Here is a 20,582-nt window from a genome sequence, read left to right as displayed (position 1 = left end):
CAATTCGTAGTTAAATCGATCGGTTTTCCACCATTATTTCTTGCTATATGGTCCATCAATGGAGCGGTGTTCGTTATAAAATTTATTATAAACTAGAGAAATTTTAGAGATATCAAATTGATTATTAAATGTTATTATCGATATCATATTGCATGTTAGAAATGTATTAAATTATTAATCAATGATAGTAATGTGAATGTAATATTTAGAACATTTAATTAAGTTTTAGACAATATAACTAAGATTTTGTAAACATTTGTCAATCTAAATTCACATCTCTCTCACTTTTTTCTTCAAACAACATAAAACTAGTGTTAGGGCCGACCCTAGATTTCAGATACCCTACTCGAAATCGGTTTATGGATCCTTAACGTACATGTAATGCAATTTTATATAAATTTACTCGTAAGAAAGTTATAATTGTTGGGGATATCCTAGGGGCCTAAACATAAGTGTTGCTCACTCGGGACCATCTCTCACTAATAGGGTGTGCGTGGTTCGGTTTATCTCGGTTTTTACTGAAAACTATTTGTAATCGTAAAAATCGGTTCGGTTTGGTATTTACCTGTCAATCGTAAGTAAACCGTCTGGAACGGTTATTTTTAGGTTAACCATATTTCGATTTCGGCTATTTTTCAGTTAATCGTATTTTGAATTCGTTTTTTCGGTGTTTTTTTATTTTTATAAACTAATATTAAAATATAATGTCCAGAAAGATTCACGGCTGTCATTTATCATTGTATGTAGCTGCGTAACTTTATTATCCAGATATTAAAAATAACTAATATACATAAATATAAGACTTAAGACAGAAACACTGTGAAGGATAAAGACAGGAACAGTGATGGAAGCCAAAAAAGCCATGTTCCAGAAGTATATAAACAGGAACAGCAAATCAGGAATAGAGGAATTTTCGTTTGGTTTATTTAGAGAAATTTTCAAAAAAAATATTAATTTTTTTGTTATGTAATTAACTGGATGATTCTTGAATTACTTAAATTTATATCAACCTTTGGTTCCCCAAGTATTAAACATATGGATATTTGGCTTTAAACTTTCTTGATAACCTACACTTTTATAGCCTACATAAATTTGTTGAAAAGTGTGTAAATAAAAGAATGACCTCTCATCTCTAATTTTCTCTGTTCTCTTTATATCTTATATATATAATTTATTCTATTGTATTATTTTTAAGTTTGTTACGATTTTACTATTTTCTGATTTTTTTTGTAAAAATACGGAATCAGCTAAAATCAACCAAAATCAAGCAGACATGCAATTTGTTGAATCAATTTTTTTTGTTGCATGAAATTGCACGGTGTTGCAGAAATTTCTCGATAGTTACATCTAGTTGAATTAAGTTTAAAAAAAAACGTATTTTTGCAAATAAAAAAGAAATTTTTGCAATTTTTTTTAAAGGATAGATTTTTTTTCAAAAATATTTTTAACCTTAAGTATTTTTCAAAAAAGCCCTATTTTACTACTGCTAAGGTATGGTAAATAAATTTTATGTATATTCAAGAATGTATTATACAAAAATTATATTAATTAATTAATAAATAAATAATATAGGTTCAGTTTTTCGGTTCGATTTTGAGGATAAAACTGAAACCATATCCTAACTGTTGAGGGTGAAATCGAAATCGTAACCTAACCGTTATATTAGTTCGATTAATTTTTTTCGATATTTGTTGATTTTGATCTTTTAATTTATTTTTTTGATTTCTCGATTTAATTTCGATTTTTCCATTTATTTTTGTTCACCCCTGCTCACTAATGTAAACGAAAGAAATTGATTAAAGAGACCGGATTGTGCTCCCTGCCGGGATCTAATTAGGGGTGTTCATGGATCGGGTTGGTCGGGCTGGAGGTGTTTTTACAACCCAGCCCAATTATATCGGTTTAAATTTTTTTGACATAACCTGTAAAATATAAAATCGTAACCAACCCTACCCGTCATACATCAGTTGGGTTGGTTTGAACCGATTGAATGATTATATAAAAAAGGTTTTAATAGCATATATAATTGTTAATTTCGAATAGTAGAACTTACGATTATAGTACTATTCTTTAAATCTGATTAAATTAAAATTTTAGTAAAGTATATCATGTCGTGAATCATATACACATACACGAAATATAATTATAAATGAAAATATTTATATTGTATAATGTACAATTGCATATAATATATAAATTATATTTAAATTACCTAACAAGGTTTAAGTTAAATCGAGTTAGGTGGGGTTGGCCGAAAAAATCTTGAACCCGTACCCAATTCATTTAATTTAATACGGTTTGAATTTTTTTAACCCCACCATAAATCGGGTTTTTTTAAAACGATTTAATTTATATAAAGAAGGGTTGGGTTGAGTCGGTTTGATCGGGTTGAGAAACCCATGAACATCCCTAGTCTAACTGGTCTCCGGTATATTTCGGGTATATTTGGTCCTTTTCCCCCTCCCTCAATTGGGCTGTAAATTGACAACACTAATTTTTGTAGGGCAAAATGTAGTTCCACATATTGAAATTGTCGGCCCGTGAACCAAACATAAGATCCAACATACAAGTCGGTAAGCTCTGTGAATGGTGATGGACTGATACTCAAGTTTTAACGTTACGACAAATTCATCTTTCTTTTTTTCAAGACTTTACACATTTGTAACATATATACAACTCATAAATTATAAGTGACACATCTGGCAAATAATTTAATATGGTTTTTTAATATGGTTTTGTAGCAAATTAAATATTTATAAGAAAACACCAATTTTTAATCATTAGTACAAAAATATGATACTAACTATTGTTTTCAAAAAAAATAAAATTAATTTGGGGGGGTTTTGGTTCGGTTTGATTTAGGATGAAAAAATAAACTCAAAACCAAAAAATGAGATTTCTAAAATTCAAAATTATAACCAAATCAATTTTACAATTTTTTAAACAATATAATATTTTGGTTCAGTTCGATTTTTATATTCGGTTTTTGTCTCACCTACCTAAAATCATATGCGAATGCGTATACCAATTGTAAAAGTAATAAGCAATGGCCAGATAACTAAACAATCAGTGAAAATATTACTATCAAATTGTTATCTAGACAATCATGTACACTCAATTATGAGGACCTTTATACAAAAGATAATTGTAGTGTCCAATTTATTAACGTTTTGTTACTCGCTACTAACCGAAAAGTGTAACTAAGTGGACTCTCTTTAGCATGTATTATTTTCTTATAATACAATCCAAACTCATTTTTCGTTGCTGTTTACCTTTTCCCCCAACTTTTCATTTTTGTACTATGCTGAAAATCTCCAAGCCAAACTTTATTATTTTATTAACTGCTTTAACTAATCAAGTAAATTTAGTCATGTTCTTTTGATATGTTTGTTGACATCTTCTTTTATTAGGAAGAAATAGGAATAAGTTTATGTGCACCGTAAAATAGTTATTCAAGTTGATTGGCCGGTTTTAATACAAATTATTTAGACTACAAATTATTAACGAGATGATTAATCCAACATGAATTTGAATTTCGAATACTGCACTAGCCAGAAAAAAATTGTTTTATTAATGAGAAATATATTAAAAATAAATGTGAATAAATATCAAATGATACCCACGGCAAAGTCACAGAAGAAAATGGAATCCAGGTATGCCGTGAAAGATTAGGACAGACACTACTAATCTATGATCTAACCATAAGATAAAATCCATAACATACTTCATTATACTGGAACATCAATTAATCTCAAATGAATGGTGTTTTAAAAATTGGGACTAGAAACCCCTTGGTTGAGATATTATTTTAGGATTAATTTATAATTGGGAATTAATCGATGTAAAAATTAGATAAATTTTAATATTCAAATATTATTATAATTATATTAGTTATTAAATAACAAAAATGTATATATATATATATATATATAAAATCATAAATTTTATAATTATTCATGTTTTAAGTGAATAACTCAAATAAATTATTATGTATGCTTGGACAAAGTAAAAATTATAAAAATTTATCGGATTTCGAAAATCGAATCAGTGAAACAACTTATAAAAAAATAATCAGTTAAATTCAGGGATTTTTAAAACGGAAATGAAAAACATGTTATATATTTAACAAATATGAAATGATTAGTGGAGTCCCTCAAAATCTTAATTTTAATATTTTATTTAATGTAAAATTATAATTATTACCAAAAAATAATAATCAAAAGTTCTATAATATAAGGGTGTAGGACAATTTTAGTCAATTTTTTTATCATGGCTAACCCGCAACCGCTATACTTCGGGTGCGCATTTGGTAAACTCCACGGGCTCACGCAATATTCTGCACACCACGTGAATCAAAATAAATCACATTTAAGCACACTCTGTTTCAGAGGAGTAATAATCATAAATTTTCCTCCCGTAAGATTCAAATATATTAGCAATAAAATAATTATCTTCTCTTTAAACAAGTAAGCCAATATAATTAATAAAATGACCTTTTTTTGAAAAATTAGTCAACTTTAACATATGGGATACGCAACTATCAGTTAATTATTCAGTATATATAAAATACACAATTGTAAGTAAAGTAACTAATATATTAAATATCCAACTGTAATATATAAAATAACTAAATGTTATGGGAGTATCTTATAAAAATTTGATTGAAGCACTTAATCAACTAAAATCCGCCACATTTTTTAAAAACTATATTAATTACGTATTTTTTAAAAAAATCAGTTATTTTTATTATTTTTTTCTAATATAAATCAGCCGCCTTTTCTGCTACACTCCGAGTCACCTCCATCTCCTCTTCTCAGTTAAATTACTTCCATTCCACCACACCACCCTTTCGTATATCCAAATCTTCCTATACTAGATTCACCATTACATATTTCACACCTCTACACTCCCCACTTATACATACACCACCACTGTATGTATATATAAATGGGCGGAAACTCAAAACACAGATGGAAATCATTTCTTCCCAAACTACCCTCGTCTCCTTCCTCATCCCCCAAAACCCGACCCAAAGACCCGCCAAAAGAGTTCATTTGCCCCATTTCCGGGTCACTAATGTTTGACCCGGTTGTCATCTCTTCGGGTCAGACTTATGAACGCACCTCCGCTCAAGTCTGCCGTGACCTCTCCTTCTCTCCCTCTCTCCCCGACGGCTCTTTTCCCGATTTCAAAGCTTTAATTCCCAATTTAGCCCTCAAATCCACCATTATTACATGGTGCCACACCGTAGGTATTGAACCCCCTGCCGCACCTGATTATTACTCGCTACAAAACAAAGTCCGTACACTCATAGACTCCTCTTCAAATCACCACGCGAGCACTCCGGCGAGTGTGCCTCACGCGCCGAGTTTTACGAATTTAACGAATCGGAATGTGAGCAGTTCTTATTCGTGTAGCTCGGACGAGTCTGTGATTGCGAACGTCACGGTGACGTCATCGTCGTCGATTAATTCGGTTGAGGTTTTGTATGATGAGACGGTTGAGGTTTCGAACGCGAATTCTTCATCGGAAGAAGAAGAGGCGAGTTTGATTTTGCGCAAGTTGAGAAGCTTTGATGTGATGGATCATAAAAATGCGTTGATTAAGCTGAGAGAGATCACGAGGATCAACGAGGAAGCTAGGGTTTCCATGTGCACGCAACCGCTGCTTTTAGCGGTGCGATTGGCGCTGTTCTCGAAGTTCGACGGCGTTCAAACGAACGCCGCCGCGGCGATAGTTAATTTATCGTTAGAGAAAGTTAATAAAGTGAAGATCGTACGGTCGGGGATTGTGCCGCCGTTGATCGACGTTTTGAAAGGTGGTTTTTACGAAGCGCAGGAACACGCAGCCGGCGCTTTGTTCAGTTTAGCGGTGGAAGATGACAATCGGACGGCGATTGGAGTTCTCGGCGCGTTGGAGCCGTTGTTACACGCGCTGAGGTCGGAGAGTGAGCGAACTCGGAATGACTCGGCGTTGGCGCTGTACAACCTCTCGTTGATACAGAGTAACCGAGTTAAGATGATTAAACTCGGAGCAGTTACAATTCTGTTAAGTTTGTTAGAGAATGATGACGTGGCGGACCGAATTTTACTCGTGCTGTGTAATATGGCCAGGTGTGTGGAGGGGAAGTCAATTATGTTGCATCACAATGCGGTGACGAGTTTAGTGATGATGTTGAGGAGAGTTGACTCTGAGTCGACTCGGGAGAATTGTTTGGCGGCATTGTACTCACTGAGTCAGGGGAATATGAGGTTTAGGGGTTTAGCTTTACAGTGTGGGGCTGGGGAGGTTTTGAGTGAGGTTTTGAATAAGAAAGTGAGCCAACTCGGGAGAGAGAAGGTGAGGGTGATGTTGAGTGTTTTGAGAGGGAGGGAAGCTGAGCAGGAGGTCGATTGGGAACGAGTTATGGAAATTGGACCGAGTTGGGGGGGAAGTTTATGAGCCAACTCAACCGAGTTCTGTGTTGGTAGATAAATTATTGGGGTTAGATTTTTAGTTTCTAGGCTCTTATTTTTTGCTGAAAGTTGTATATATTATTAATTAAGGGTGCTGATTTATGCATCCTAAAACTTATTTATGCACACCTTTTTTATTCACTTTGACTAAAATACCCTCTATGCCTCCTTAATTTTATTATTCTAATAATCAATTGTTCATTTCCTAATTCATCTCCTGTTTTATTTTTCTAACAAGTAACCAAACTAATGTTTAATAAATTATTTTTTATTTGTTGTTTATTATTATAAACATAAACTTTTATAATTATACAATAAAATAAAAATACACATGTTCATGGAACATCTTGTAAAATTGATCAAAATGGCTCACTTTTTTTAGAGCTGCGAATTAATTGAAATTGACTTTCGAAAGGGATAATATTTTTATTATTTAAAAATATTTACAGAAGGGAGATTAATATATGGCACACAATCAAGTTTAACACGTGAAGATTGTTGAAAATAAATTTAGATGTGTATAAATATATTTTGGGTGTGTATAAATCAAACAGTCCATATCAAAATCACCAAAAAGAAAAAGAAAAGATAGTGAAAAAAATTGAATGAAGATACTGATAACAATTTCAGAAATTTCGAACATATTATGTAAGGATACTGAAAAAACCAATATTATCATCCACAATCAATTCATACATTGTATTAAAATAAAATATTTATACGTGGAATATGAGCATAAACAAAAAAAAAGATTTTGGTCTTAAAATAAATCGGGGTGCGCATAAATAAATTTGGGGTGTGCATAAATTACTACCCTTAATTAATTAACCGGGTACTATTTGTTTTAGTTAACTAATTAACTAGATAAACACATTAATTTCTTTAGTAATTTATTATTGATTAATAAATAAAAACGAATCATAGGTTTTTAAAATTCGGTACTCGAAAATCGAAGTTTAACCATTTTCAATTTTAAAGTACTAGGACATTAAAATTATGTACTAGAAAAATTTATTGTTTACTCGATCATGAAAAGGCAAGTAGAATAGATCATAGAGTTTTACCAGTTCTATCAATAGAGAATTATCATAAATTGGAAAAAAGTTCAAAAAAATAACAAAATATATATTTTTTAAACCTAACAAATTATAATTGTTTTCTTTTCCTATAAAGTTGAAAGTATATACAATTAATCTTAGGCCCCGAAGTTAATTTTTTAGGCCAAAATTGTTATTTATTCAAATGAAAGCTAATAAATATTAGCTTTAAGAAATAATTATTTTGGTCTGAAGATGAAGATGCTAATTTTGAAATAATTTCCTAGAGTAGTATTTCAAAATAAATAATACAAAAAGATAATTTTCGAAACAGTTAAACTCTGCTGGTCAATATCAATCAAACACACCGAGTCTAAACCTAACAGCCCAACTAAAAAGCCCAGTAAAAAAAATGCAGAAACGAGGGAGCAAAAGAAAACAGAGCGAGATCGCCGTCCGGCCATCGGCGCCGATCAAACCCCATAACCCATACCCGGATCACCCACGACCCAGTCCAGAAGAATGCCGGGCCGTGAGAGACGACCTCTTAACTCTCCATGGCTTCCCTCAAGAATTCGTTAAATACCAACGTAATAAAACTCCGGCGAAACCAGAAGCACTCACCGGTGAAAACTCCGGCGAAGAAAAAGAAAGCGTGTTAGATGGGTTAGTGAGCACAATACTCTCGCAGAACACAACTGATATTAACTCTAGAAAGGCCTTTGCTTCTCTCAAATCTTTGTATCCCACTTGGCAAAATGTAAGCTCTTTTTCTCTCTCTTACTTATTTTAATTAAGTGTTATTTTAATCTGTTTTAGCTCAATTGGTTTTTGGGTAATATTTTTTAAGCTAGTATGTAAGATTATAAATTTCGTATTTTTTTCGTTACTTTTGGAACCAAATTAACCATGTTTTGTTAGTTGTTAGTAGCAGAGGTATATGTTCAGTTCAGATATTGATGCATTCTAAGAAAATTAATTAAAATGTGAGAGTGATAGAGGTTATAGGACCTTAAGTACCACAATTTTGCGAAAAGAATTTCCAAAACATCATAATTTTAAGAGATGTCCAAATACAAAACATATTTGATATTACCAACGACGGCTGATCCAGCAAGCAGGCTCCACGTGACTATTCTTTTAACCTCAAGCATTGTGCTCGGCCTGTTGTGTACTTGTGTGTTGTGTGTTGCTCCAGTGCGTATCACGTGTTGCACATTATGTGAAGGTGCTACTATTGCTACAACTATTATTATCTTTATGTTATACGATCCATATTAGAATATAGGCTTGTGCTCTAGAGAGAACATTTGAAAGTTATTGAAAGTAAAAATGTATTAAGGTCCGACTCATGACAACACTACCATATATTGAAAGTAATAATTACTCTTTTATGTTTTTGCTTTGTTTAGTAAACAACGTACTGGATGTGGCTTATTGACTTTTTTTAATGCCTAAGGTTGTTGATGCTGAGATGAAGCATATAGAAGATGCTATAAGATGCGGTGGATTAGCTCCTACAAAAGCAGCATGCATCAAGAATCTTTTGAATTGTTTGCATGAGAAAAAAGGAAAATTATGCTTGGAGTATCTGAGAGACTTGTCAGTTGATGAAATTAAGAAGGAGCTCTCTCAATTTAAAGGAATTGGCCCGAAAACGGTATTCAAACTTAGCACTGTATTTCGACTCCTATGCCTCTCTATAGTTGGATAACAATTACCTTAATATCGTGTTAGCCTGTATGAAACTTAAGATGATGGCATCATTTGGTTTAAAAACAGTGTATATATAATGTAGAGTGAATCAATTTATCTACAAATAATAAATTGTTTTCCAGTTAAAATATGTAAAGAAAAAAATCTAGAGTTGTTCAATCTAAAGTGGTCCTAGAAATGATTTTTGTTGATCACCTCTTTGGTTAATCAGTACTGGAACTTGGAACAGCTTCATATATGATAATGCAGATACATGTTAATTTGAGGATATGCATTGTTACAAAATTGATTGAGAATATTATCGAGGACAACTTTTAGCAGAATTCTTAGGATAATAAATGAGAACTTAAAATTTTGAACTGCAGGGAAAATTAATTCACACCCCAAAGTTAGCCTTTTAATCTCAAATAAAGTTTCAGCTCAAAATTTTTGTTGGGAAAATGAGAAAATGTGGTAACACACTACCTGATCAAACAAAATTTGCATACTTTTACGATCACTCTCATATGCCAGTATCGAGTAATGATCATTGGGTAATATCCTACGTTCCACTCTTACAGCTCCAGTTTCCCTAAACTCCCGCTAGCATGGTACCACCTAGACAGTTTGATGTGATTCTTTTATAATTTGTATCCTAATTTTAGTGTTACTCACAAAATTGTAAATCTTATATAAAAATTAGGAGATTGAGCAGAAATCAAACTTGTGTTCAGCTTTATGGTTTTTTGACCCTGCTAATAAGTGTCTTTATAAGAGCTAATAAGTTACATGTACCTTTTCTGACAACCTTCCTCATTCTGCTTGATTACTATTAAAATTAGGTATATATTAGAGAACCAGAAGGAACTGTTATTGTCCTGTAGGTAGAGGTTAAAGAGCTGGACACTTGTATTAGCAGTTATGTTTTCTCTCATTATGGCCATTTGTGCACCTACTTTATGAATCTATGTTCAAATAGTACTGTGCTAAATTTGCCTGACATGCTTGAAGATTCACATATCTCTCTCAGGCATAAAGGAAGTACTACCATTATGCATGTGAACGTTTAATAAGGAAAACATTCTGCCAAGAAATGCTTTTTTTTGCCTCCCTCGGTCCCATGCATTCTTTTCTGTGATTTCTATTGCCCAAACATTGCGAGTCCTAGTATAGAATCTCCTGGAATTCTACTATGTAATAATTTGAAATATGCTTACAACATTGAGGTCACTTTGTAGTCGTTTTGCACATATTTGTTCAGTAAATAGTAATATCCTTTTAAAAATTATGTGGCCCTTTCTGTTCCTTTAATTTTATGGCTAAAATGTTTTTCAGGTGGCATGTGTTTTGATGTTTAACCTTCAGCGAGATGATTTCCCAGTTGACACACATGTATGTGCAGTTTTTTGTCCAAGGAATTTAACAGATTGATGAGTACTGACCAGGGAACACCTAATGCAGGTTCTACAGATTGCAAAGGCTATTGGTTGGGTACCATCTGTAGCTGATACAAAAAAGACATATCTTCATCTAAATCAGCGGATTCCAGATGAACTAAAATTTGATCTGAACTGTCTCTTGTTCACCCATGGTAAGATCTGTAAAAAATGCACCAGTAAACGGAGTAATCAGGAGAAGAATGAATCAGACTCATGCCCTTTATTGAATTATATATAAATTGATCATTTTAGACATGATATTCTCAGATGTTGACTTAGTTACTAACATGAATTCGGTGCTGTTTATAGTTGGGTATGTCATAGGTTAACAATCAAGCAAGAGAATTCTGGAAGTGTGAATGAACTCGACATTTGCCAAGTCAATGTTTATTATCCGCTTTTATATGATAGTAAACTGTTACTCATAATTATCAATACCATCTTATCCGATAATCCAGCATCCACAATGCATTATTCCTTGTCGATCATTATAAATTGACTTTTTCAGTCACTTCAGTGTTCTATATACAAGTAAAAAAACATGTTATGGACTGGGTTCGAGAAAAACTTGTGGTGATCGATCCGCCTTTGTGATAAATGATCCTTCAGAAATCTTCTGGTTTCTTGTCCCAAAATGTCAACAAAAACATGATTCATTGAGTCGTATTTGGATGTTTTGTAGCTTTTGAAAGGTAGAAACTGTTAGGTCAAGGTTTAAGTGGGGAAAATGGCTTGAAAGATGTGCTTATATGTGCATAATGAACGTGCTAGCAACTTTATCTACTGGTAGTTGGTATTTCATCTTTAAGTTTTAAGGTGACCCAGCTTCTGTATCAAAATTTAGATACAAAGTAAATTAATATATGGTATTCATGAGATGTGCAGTTCTTATAGAGAACCAATAGAAAGCCTAAGCTTATTTCGACACCAACTTTGGCGGGAAATACACATTCTATGTTATTCTGGTCTGTAATCTCACGTGTTAAGCTTCACAAGTGATTCATATTTTATATTAGCTATTATATTGAATGTGATACTTATGTATTTAGATAATGTATAAATGCTCCACATATTACCAATTAACCTCTGATGTAGCACATTATGGACAGAATCTGCTACACCTGAGATATGAAGGTGGAATGGTAGACTTTGGAGCTAAATTAACACCTTTATCTATTAGTTATTCTTCAACACCGTATAGTTCTACTTGTTTCTTCCTCCCATCAGTTTTTTTTGTCGGATCCCATCATTTTATATTTCTAAAGATTATCGTTGTTTAAAAAAAATATTTAGACTTTTATAGTTTTGTAACATAGAGAATAGTTACTAGTTAAATAATTTGAAAAGATACATCTACGAAGTGTAACATTAGGCAGGAGATATTTTTGAATGGTCATATCGATAATTTTAGGACTATATATATAGCATACATAATAAGTTGAGCTTATTAGCATCCTTATCTATTACTGCACCTAGGATGACAGATTTTCTGCTGTGTGCCGTCATGACTTATCAAAAGTGACAACATGTTAGTAAATGAATTGGTTGAATCAAGAAAAAAGCAAATTTACAATTAGAATATATGTGATAGTATATTGCGTTTATTTATCAGGAGGAAGCTTCCGTGATGGTGGGCATATTGTAATTCATGGTTTGTTATTGTTAGTATTGTTCAACTGAACTGAGTAATCTTGTTGAGTATGTAGAGTCTTAATATGTTAATAGCTTAGTTTTTTCTTCGGGGCCATTTGTCTAGTAGTTTGTACAGTTGGATATTAACCTACTTAAAGGGCTTGTTTCGTTTCTCTACCTTTTCTTTTTCTTATTTCAATTTTAACTTTGTTATCCCAACAAATTATTGTGCTGGAGTATGGCTCATTAAGAATATATGGAATTTGGTTTTGGGTGTGAGTTAGATTCGGACATATGAATGTGTTTGAATTGATCTCGTTCAACATACATTCAATTGGAGTTTGGCTCGATTAGAACTTGATCAAGATTTCAGAGCTTTTCTTTTGTTGGTATATCACGATTTTATTAACTTTTTAAATGATTGCGAGAAGAATAATTGTGGTAAGATTGACAGGTATCGACGTTTAGTCTATTCTACTCCCTGGCCTTGACAATTTTTTTTTATAAAAAATACAAGGCAATCATCCTGGCTAGATTTGATCCTATATTATGCTCTGATCCAACAGGAATGTACTAGTATTTCAAGCATTCATAGGGACACCATGAATCTTTGCATCAGCATCAATAAGCAGTCAAGCATGATACTTGGATACTCTGCTTTTAGAGCTCTACTGATAATGGTGTTTAATTTCTCATAACATGCATTGCAAATAAATTTTATGATTGTATTTAAATTGTGATCGTGATCGAATAATCAACAAAAGATGCCTATCTTTTTGTGAGCTACGGAAAAGATTAGTCTTCTGCACAAAATCATCTAATTTTAATTTACATGAAATTTTGGATGATGTTAAACTATGAAAACTTATTTTTCATGTATTAATATGTTTTACGCATAACAATGCTAAAATTAGTAATTTAAGAAACAAAATATTTTGATGCATATTAATCTCTTTTACGTATCCCATAATTTGACATGAAATAATTTAAATGCGGCCGGAAGTACACGAAACATATCGGAAAAATTAACAACTCTCAGGAAGTTGCAGAAGTCTGAGACTAACCAGAAGTTTTCGGGCTATATCAGAGCTGCTCAAATTTTAATCTCTAACAATGGCGTCACCACAGAGTAGTGCATTAATGATCATGAGATAAACATGAAGAAAAAGAAGATGGGAAGCTTCGTGAATCAGTTTTGTTCAAGAAGATTACAAATGCAGGCACATAATCTACATTGGAGTTTCATAATTTAATGCCTGCTTTTGTACCTTGCTCATTTATTACAGGCAGCACACCTTTTTTATTTATCCCTTTCATCCTCCTCCCCTCTATATAATACATTCAGTCATGTACTCAGTTCACTACCATTGCTTTCAAATTATTCCATCTGACCATCTCTCTCTCTGTATGTATAAATCTTCTTTAGATGTTGCATTGCATTTTCTTTGGTCTTGCATATTTGTACACAACTTGCGTCCCCGCAAATCTATTTTGAAAAAATTAAACAAGTCATTTAGGCAATCTTGAGAACATATGGTAATGTCAAAGAAACGGCAGAGAGAAGATGATGGTAGACCTAAAGCAGAGGAGGATTTTACCTCTGATGGCAGTAAGCAGCGTCTTCAAAAGTGAGTCATGACACTTGCTCTATATGAAATATTACGTTTCTTCTTTCTTCTATATCTGATTCTTTATTTGTTTGTGCTTTATATGTGTAAGCATGTATCATTTGTCAATAAGGAATGTAATTGAAGTTCTTGATAGTAAATGTTTGTAACCTGAAATGATTGCACACTATTTTGTCATTTGGTTTGCTGTTGAAATTTTTTTTGTCCCAACTCTTTGTTTCTTGTTATAGTGTGGTGCTGGAGGTGATGAAGTTGCGAGCTCTTCAGCAATTTATGGGGCCAGTTCTGGAGCCTTTGATTCGCAGAGTTGTAAGTGCACACCACACATACTCATTCTGAATTGCAACTGAGATACACTCTAGATCTTTCCAGTGTGTTGTTTGCATGAACTATAGGTTGCAGTGAACTCCTTGAAGGTTTATATCATGGATCACTTGTAATTTAAGTCTTTCTTAAGATCATATATTTGTCATTGTAGCCATATACTCTGTAACTGTTTCTGGTTGTTCCTTTCTGATTTTTAGTCTTACGCTTACTAGCTTCAATAATTGTCTAAATTGTTACTGATAACTGGCTGATGTGACTGCTGGGGTACAGGTTAAAGAAGAATTTGAGTTGGCCTTGCAAAAGTACACGACTAACATGGAGAGGTAAGGGATAGGGTATCAAGAAACCCATGAATTTTTCCGCAGAAGGCAGACTTCTCTTTATTGTACACTTATTAAATGCATCATGTACTCGTTTTTGTTTTTAGTAACTCAAGTGAAGAGATACAACCTGCTGGTGCAAGAAGCCTAAAATTACAGTTTTTGGACACTATCTCCCAGCCTGTGTTTACCGAATCTCGTATCGAAGCCAAAGGAGGTAATAACATGAGAGTAGCTATCGTTGATGCTCTAAGTGGACAAGTTGTACGCGATGGGCCTACTTCTTCTGCAAAGGTTGAAGTTGTAGTTCTTGAGGGTGACTTTCATGGTAATGTGGGAGATGATTGGACACACGAGGAGTTTATGAGTAACCTTGTTAGGGAGAGGCAGGGGAAAAAGGCCCTTCTCGGTGGGGATGCAGTAGTATATCTTGAGGAGGGGATTGGTGTGCTTGGTGTTATCTCTTTTACTGATAATTCTAGCTGGACAAGAAGTCGTAAGTTTAGGCTTGGGGCTAGAGTTTTGGAAAATTGTGATGGAATTAGAGTGAGAGAAGCAAAGACAGATTCATTCACTGTTAGGGATCACCGTGGAGAATGTGAGTATATGTCCGTTTCGTCTTCTTATATTACTAATGTCAGAATTATTTTAATTTAATAGTTACTGGAACTATTCGTGAATATAATACAACTAATGTGCAGTGTACAAGAAGCACTATCCCCCATCTTTGTTTGATGAAGTCTGGAGACTGGAAAAAATTGGCAAAGAAGGAGCTTTCCACAAGCGCTTGTGCAGGGAAGGAATCAACACAGTGAAAGACTTCTTAATCTTACTAAATCAAGACCCCACACGCCTTCGGCATGTAAGACTTTTCTTTCAGTTCCCTATATGTGCATCACAAAATAGTTTAATAGAGTACTTTGTTAAGGGATGTCTCTTTCTTCACACCCGTGTTTAATTAAAGATGCAAGGCTAATGTCCTTGTTTGATTTGAAAAATGAAGCTGCTATATTAAATAGACATATAAGTGTTGGCAAATTGTTTACTTATTATGTTTGTGATATTGAAACTCTATGCTGCTTATGATAATAGACTCTCTTTTGTATGCTAATGTTCTTGTATGTTTTTTACTTGAATGAAAGGGTGTGAACAGTTCACAATTTTTTTTGTAATGTAGAACACAATTTGAAACTGTTTCCCACAATTTAACATTGTAAGGACTTACGGTCTACGGAACAGATTATTTTTTTAACGTCGAGTGATAATATTGTGATAGAGATTATTTCAGTGAGTTGCAGTTGTAAAGGCGTGAAAGAGGATATCAAAAGTGTAGCACCCCTTTTCCTGTTTTTGAGGAGAGTAGTAGAATCACAAAAAACTTAATTTGTGTTGCACCACGATAGTAGTGATTGTGAGTTTAGGCTGTACTTCCTGATACATTTGTGCATTATCTGGTTTACATCACGGGTATGCTGACATTTCCATAGTCATCTAATATGCTACATACAGTTTTTCCTTCTTATATATTTGTGATAAAATTCGGGCTCCAATCATCCAGATATCAAGATTCTTATGTAGTGTTTACTTCTTGAAAACAAGCAACATTGATGTCTAAATTGATACTGGTATTTGATGTGCGACTTCTGCAGATCCTTGGACCAGGTATGTCTACGAAAGTATGGGAAGCTACTCTTGAACATGCCAAGACATGTGTAGTTGATGAGAGAGTGTACGGGTATTTTCCAAGAGCACATGAAAAGAACGGTGTTGTTTTTAATGTTGTTGGACAAGTTACAGGGTTGTTGCGAGATGGCCAGTACGTTCTTGTCAATAAGCTGTCTGAACTTGAAAAGGTGGGCTCCTACAGTCCTACATATATATTGTTTGCATTCTAGAGCGAGGCATTCTACTTCTAATATTTGGAAAGTGTTTTTGTCCAAGAATGGTTTCCTATATTTACTTTATTTGATTCTATATCTATCTACTCTTCCCGGATATTTAAGTAACAATTCACGATGTACACTATCTTTAGGCTGATGCCCGCAGCTTGGTGATATTGGCTTTCAATAAATGGGAAGAAGTAGTAGCTCTTGATGAATCTTCTCTCTTGTCCAATGATTATCATCCCTTAAACTCATCAATGGCTGGGAGCTCTAGTGGCATAAATATCTTGAGCTCCAGTAATTTTGTCAGCTTTGAACCTCAACTTGATGCCTCGACTTCAGATATAGTGACATCTTTCTATTCCATGAGGTCTGATAATAACATGGACAACTTTGGCTTCCAAGATTCCGAATCCATAGAAGTCAATTTTGACCACAGTTTAAGTGTTCCGGACCTTGTTGCAAACTCATTTACCTGTGATTCTGGCTCCATCACTCAATCCTTATGCGCAGATAATCATCATCAACCATTCGATACTCTTGGTTCCTTTCAAAATCCCAGTCTACCTGTACATGGCGCAGATGCTGATCTATACAGTTTGGTCAGCGAATTTATGCACAGTCATTCTGGGGCAACTGAGGGTATCACCAAAGCTCAGAGGAGATGGAGAATGCTGTTCAGCGTTCTCAGATGGTTTTCAGTACGAAGAATCGTGGCAAGGAAATCAATGCAACAGAGACAGGCTTTTCGAAGTAGTATTGCAGATAGGAATGTCCAGTTTTAGGGAGAATTATGTGCAGTTTTAAGGAGAGTTTATAGACAGTAGAGTTATGGATGTCGCATATTTAGTTGTTGATGTATATGGTGGACTTTGTCATAGCTGGTTGTTTGAAAATCTTAAAAGAGCTACACAGTAATGTTAGCCATTAGTTTCTATGTTTGGAACAACTGGAGCAGACAGTAAATTCGGCTAGTTCGAAAAGTAAAACATTTCTTGATACAAATTTGTCTAGTCCAGCTTTAAATCCTTCCGCTCTACTGAGGAGCATGTAATGAATGACTTCTAAACTGATTTTTATATTATATTTATAATTCCTAGTAAAGTTTGGGCACCATTCTCCTTTAGTTACGGTTGATATTAAAAATATAAAATATTTAAAAATAGTGTAAGAAGAGCTGTTGGAGTATAGCAATTATTAGGGCTGTTGACGAACCGAGCTGTTCGTGAACAAGCTCGACTCGTTAAGAGCTCGTTCGGCTCGGCTCGTTAACGAACTCGAGCTCGAGCTCGAACAGAAAAATGTGTTCATTAAACAAATCGAGCTCGAGCCGAGCTTTGGGTTGTTCGGCTCGAGCTCGGCTCAGCTCGAACTCGCTCGTTAAAATTCAAAATAATTCTAATATATCGTAAATATTTTTATATAGGTATTATTTTTTTTAAAAATCCGACTTTACCGTATTTTTTTTATCTTCCAACGATCATTTTGCATACCATATGTGATATATTTTGACGTGATTTAGAAATTTTATATTTTAGTTTCTAATTTTAAAATGTGGCTTCATAATTATATTTTAGTTAAGATTTTTTTAAAAATATTTTTCATCGATCCAACCGTATGGATGTCATAAAATATATATTTTAATGATATAACCAAAGTTTCACATCAAAAACAATTTTATTTGATTTTTTATTTTATGGTCAAACATTAGTTTGACTTTTAACGCTAACTAGTGTTTAGTCCGGATTTGTTGTTTCGATTATTTTAAAAATACTTTATATCGATCCAACCGTATGGATGTCATAAAATATATATTTTATTGATATAACTAAAGTTTTAGAATAAAATAATTTTATTTGGTTTGCTATTTTAATAGTCAAACATTAGTTTGACTAGTCTTGGTAACTAATGTCTAATTGATGTCTCGATTTATTTAAAATTATTTCTAATTGATCCAACCGTATGGATGTCAAAATAAATATATTTTAATGATATAACCAAAGTTTCAAATCAAAATAATTTAATTTGGTTTGTTATTTTAACAGTCAAGTATTAGTTTGACTATTACCGCTAACTAGTGTTTAGTCCTGATTTGTTGTTTTGATTATTTTAAAAATACTTTATATTGATCCAACCGTATAGATGTCATAATATATATTTTGTATTAATATAACCAAAGTTACATATCAAAATAATTTTATTTGGTTTGCTATTTTAACATTCAAACATTAGTTTGACTAGTACTGGTAACTTGTATTTAGTCCTGTATTAGTATCTCGACTTATTTAAAATTATTTCTAATCGATCCAACCGTATGGATGTCAAAATAAATATATTTGAATGATATAACCAAATTTTCAGATCAAAATAATTTTATTTAGTTTGTTATTTTAATAGTCAAGCATTAGTTTGACTATTACCGTTAACTAGTGATTAGTCCTGATTCGTTGTTTTGATTATTTTAAAAATATTTTATATTGATCCAACCGTATGGATGTCATAATATATACATTTTATTGATATAACCAAAGTTACAGATCAAAATAATTTTATTTGGTTTGCTATTTTAACAGTGAAACATTAGTTTGACTAATACTAGTAACTAGTGTTTAGTCCTGTATTAGTATCTCGACTTGTTTAAAATTATTTCTAATTGATCCAACCGTATGGATGTCAAAATAAATATATTTTAATGATATAACCTAATTTTCAGATCAAAATAATTTTATTTGGTTTATTATTTTAACAGTCAAGTATTAGTTTGACTATTACCACTAACTAGTGTTTAGTCATTAATTGGTGTTTCGATTTTTTAAAAAATATTTCCCTCGATCCAACCGTATGGATGTCAAGATATATATATTTTAGTGATATAACCAAATTTAAAAAAAAAAAAATTTATTTGATAAGTTATTTTCACAGTCAAATATCGGTTGACCAGAATTTTTTCTGACTCGGCTCGCCTCGGCTATATTCGCGAACAAGCTCGTGTTCGACTCTTTATAACGAGCTCGAGCTCGAACACGATTTTTGTTCGATAAGAAAGCTCGGCTCGGGTCGGTTCGTCAGAAAAAAAATTAAAATTCGACTCTGTTCGATCAAGGCTCGGCTCGGCTCTTGCACAGCCCTAGCAATTCTCACATTGGAAATGACTTGAGAGCATGTATAAAACTAACTTTTACTAGGAATTTATCAATCAACTCTTTGAGTTGCTCTAAGACTATATACATCGTAATCTTCATGCATCATATTTAATATACGTAAAAAAATATTGGAAAGTTATATGCTTGATTAATGAAAAGTATATTTATTTTATTAATTAAGATATAAAATATTATTAACATTTATTAATAAATTACAAATTAATTTTAAATCTAATAACTTCAAATATATTAATCAGAAAATTATTATTTTATATTAAACTAAATTTGAATCGGTGGACAGTTGTGATCATTACTGTTCACCGAATCAAATTTGAATCACTATGTAGATCATGGCACAAGAAAAATTTGGGATAATACTCTAAATATATATTTTTGAATCACTGGTGGAGATGGTTTAGCCAAATATCATGTCCAACGATTTTGATCTAAAAAACCCCAATTTAGATCATATCCAAACTATCAAAATATATGACAAATTCTAATTGTAATCCAAATTTTGATTCAAATTACATTTTACATATTATAATACACAAATATTATATTAAATCCTTTATTTTTAAATTTTATATTTAACCATTACCAACTATTTATCTTACATTTGATAGATTATTTAAATTAAAGACAATTTTTTTACATATGAAAAATAATTAAAAATTATATGCTTGATTAATGAAAAATACATTCATTTAATTAATTAGCATATAAAATATCATTAATATTTATTAATTAATCTCAAATCGATTTTAAATCTAATAAATTAAAATATACTAATACAAAAATTATTAATTTATATTAAACTAAATTTGAATCGGTGAATAATAGTGATCCAAATTTGAATCACCACTATTCATTAACGTAAATTTGGATCACCATTTCAACTAAGGGTGTGCATAGTGCGGTTTCGTGCAATTTTTAGCATTAACCGTAGCCAAACGAATACATGCGGTTCAGTTCAGTTAATTGCTATTAACCCCCACCAAACCGTTTCAAACAGTTTTTCGG

At 32.6% G+C, this 20,582-nt stretch overlaps 3 protein-coding genes across 3 annotated transcripts; all 3 read left to right on the top strand.

The window, feature by feature from the left end:
- The first annotated feature begins 4,676 nt into the window (after positions 1–4,676).
- LOC141699678 (U-box domain-containing protein 39-like) lies at positions 4,677–6,596 on the top strand. The gene has a single exon (XM_074503528.1). It carries the CDS (start codon positions 4,948–4,950, stop codon positions 6,439–6,441), a length of 1,494 nt encoding a protein of 497 aa, XP_074359629.1. The 5' UTR covers positions 4,677–4,947; the 3' UTR covers positions 6,442–6,596.
- A 1,254-nt stretch (positions 6,597–7,850) lies between these two features.
- LOC141699675 (putative DNA glycosylase At3g47830) lies at positions 7,851–12,123 on the top strand. Its single transcript, XM_074503525.1, has 4 exons — positions 7,851–8,252; positions 8,952–9,152; positions 10,523–10,579; positions 10,649–12,123. Exons 1-4 carry the CDS (start codon positions 7,905–7,907, stop codon positions 10,862–10,864), a joined length of 822 nt encoding a protein of 273 aa, XP_074359626.1. The 5' UTR covers positions 7,851–7,904; the 3' UTR covers positions 10,865–12,123.
- A 286-nt stretch (positions 12,124–12,409) lies between these two features.
- Positions 12,410–17,513, top strand: LOC141699674 (calmodulin-binding protein 60 A-like). Its single transcript, XM_074503524.1, has 7 exons — positions 12,410–13,886; positions 14,117–14,195; positions 14,484–14,536; positions 14,641–15,131; positions 15,235–15,395; positions 16,183–16,386; positions 16,566–17,513. The coding sequence occupies exons 1-7, from the start codon at positions 13,792–13,794 to the stop codon at positions 17,199–17,201; spliced, it is 1,719 nt and encodes a 572-aa protein (XP_074359625.1). The 5' UTR covers positions 12,410–13,791; the 3' UTR covers positions 17,202–17,513.
- The last annotated feature ends 3,069 nt before the right edge of the window (positions 17,514–20,582 follow it).

This window comes from Apium graveolens, unplaced genomic scaffold (assembly GCF_009905375.1).
Source record: "Apium graveolens cultivar Ventura unplaced genomic scaffold, ASM990537v1 ctg102, whole genome shotgun sequence".
In the NCBI taxonomy this organism is placed as follows: Eukaryota; Viridiplantae; Streptophyta; class Magnoliopsida; order Apiales; family Apiaceae; genus Apium; species Apium graveolens.
Note: the sequence above shows the minus strand (reverse complement) of the source record. Positions and strands in the feature narration are given on the sequence as shown.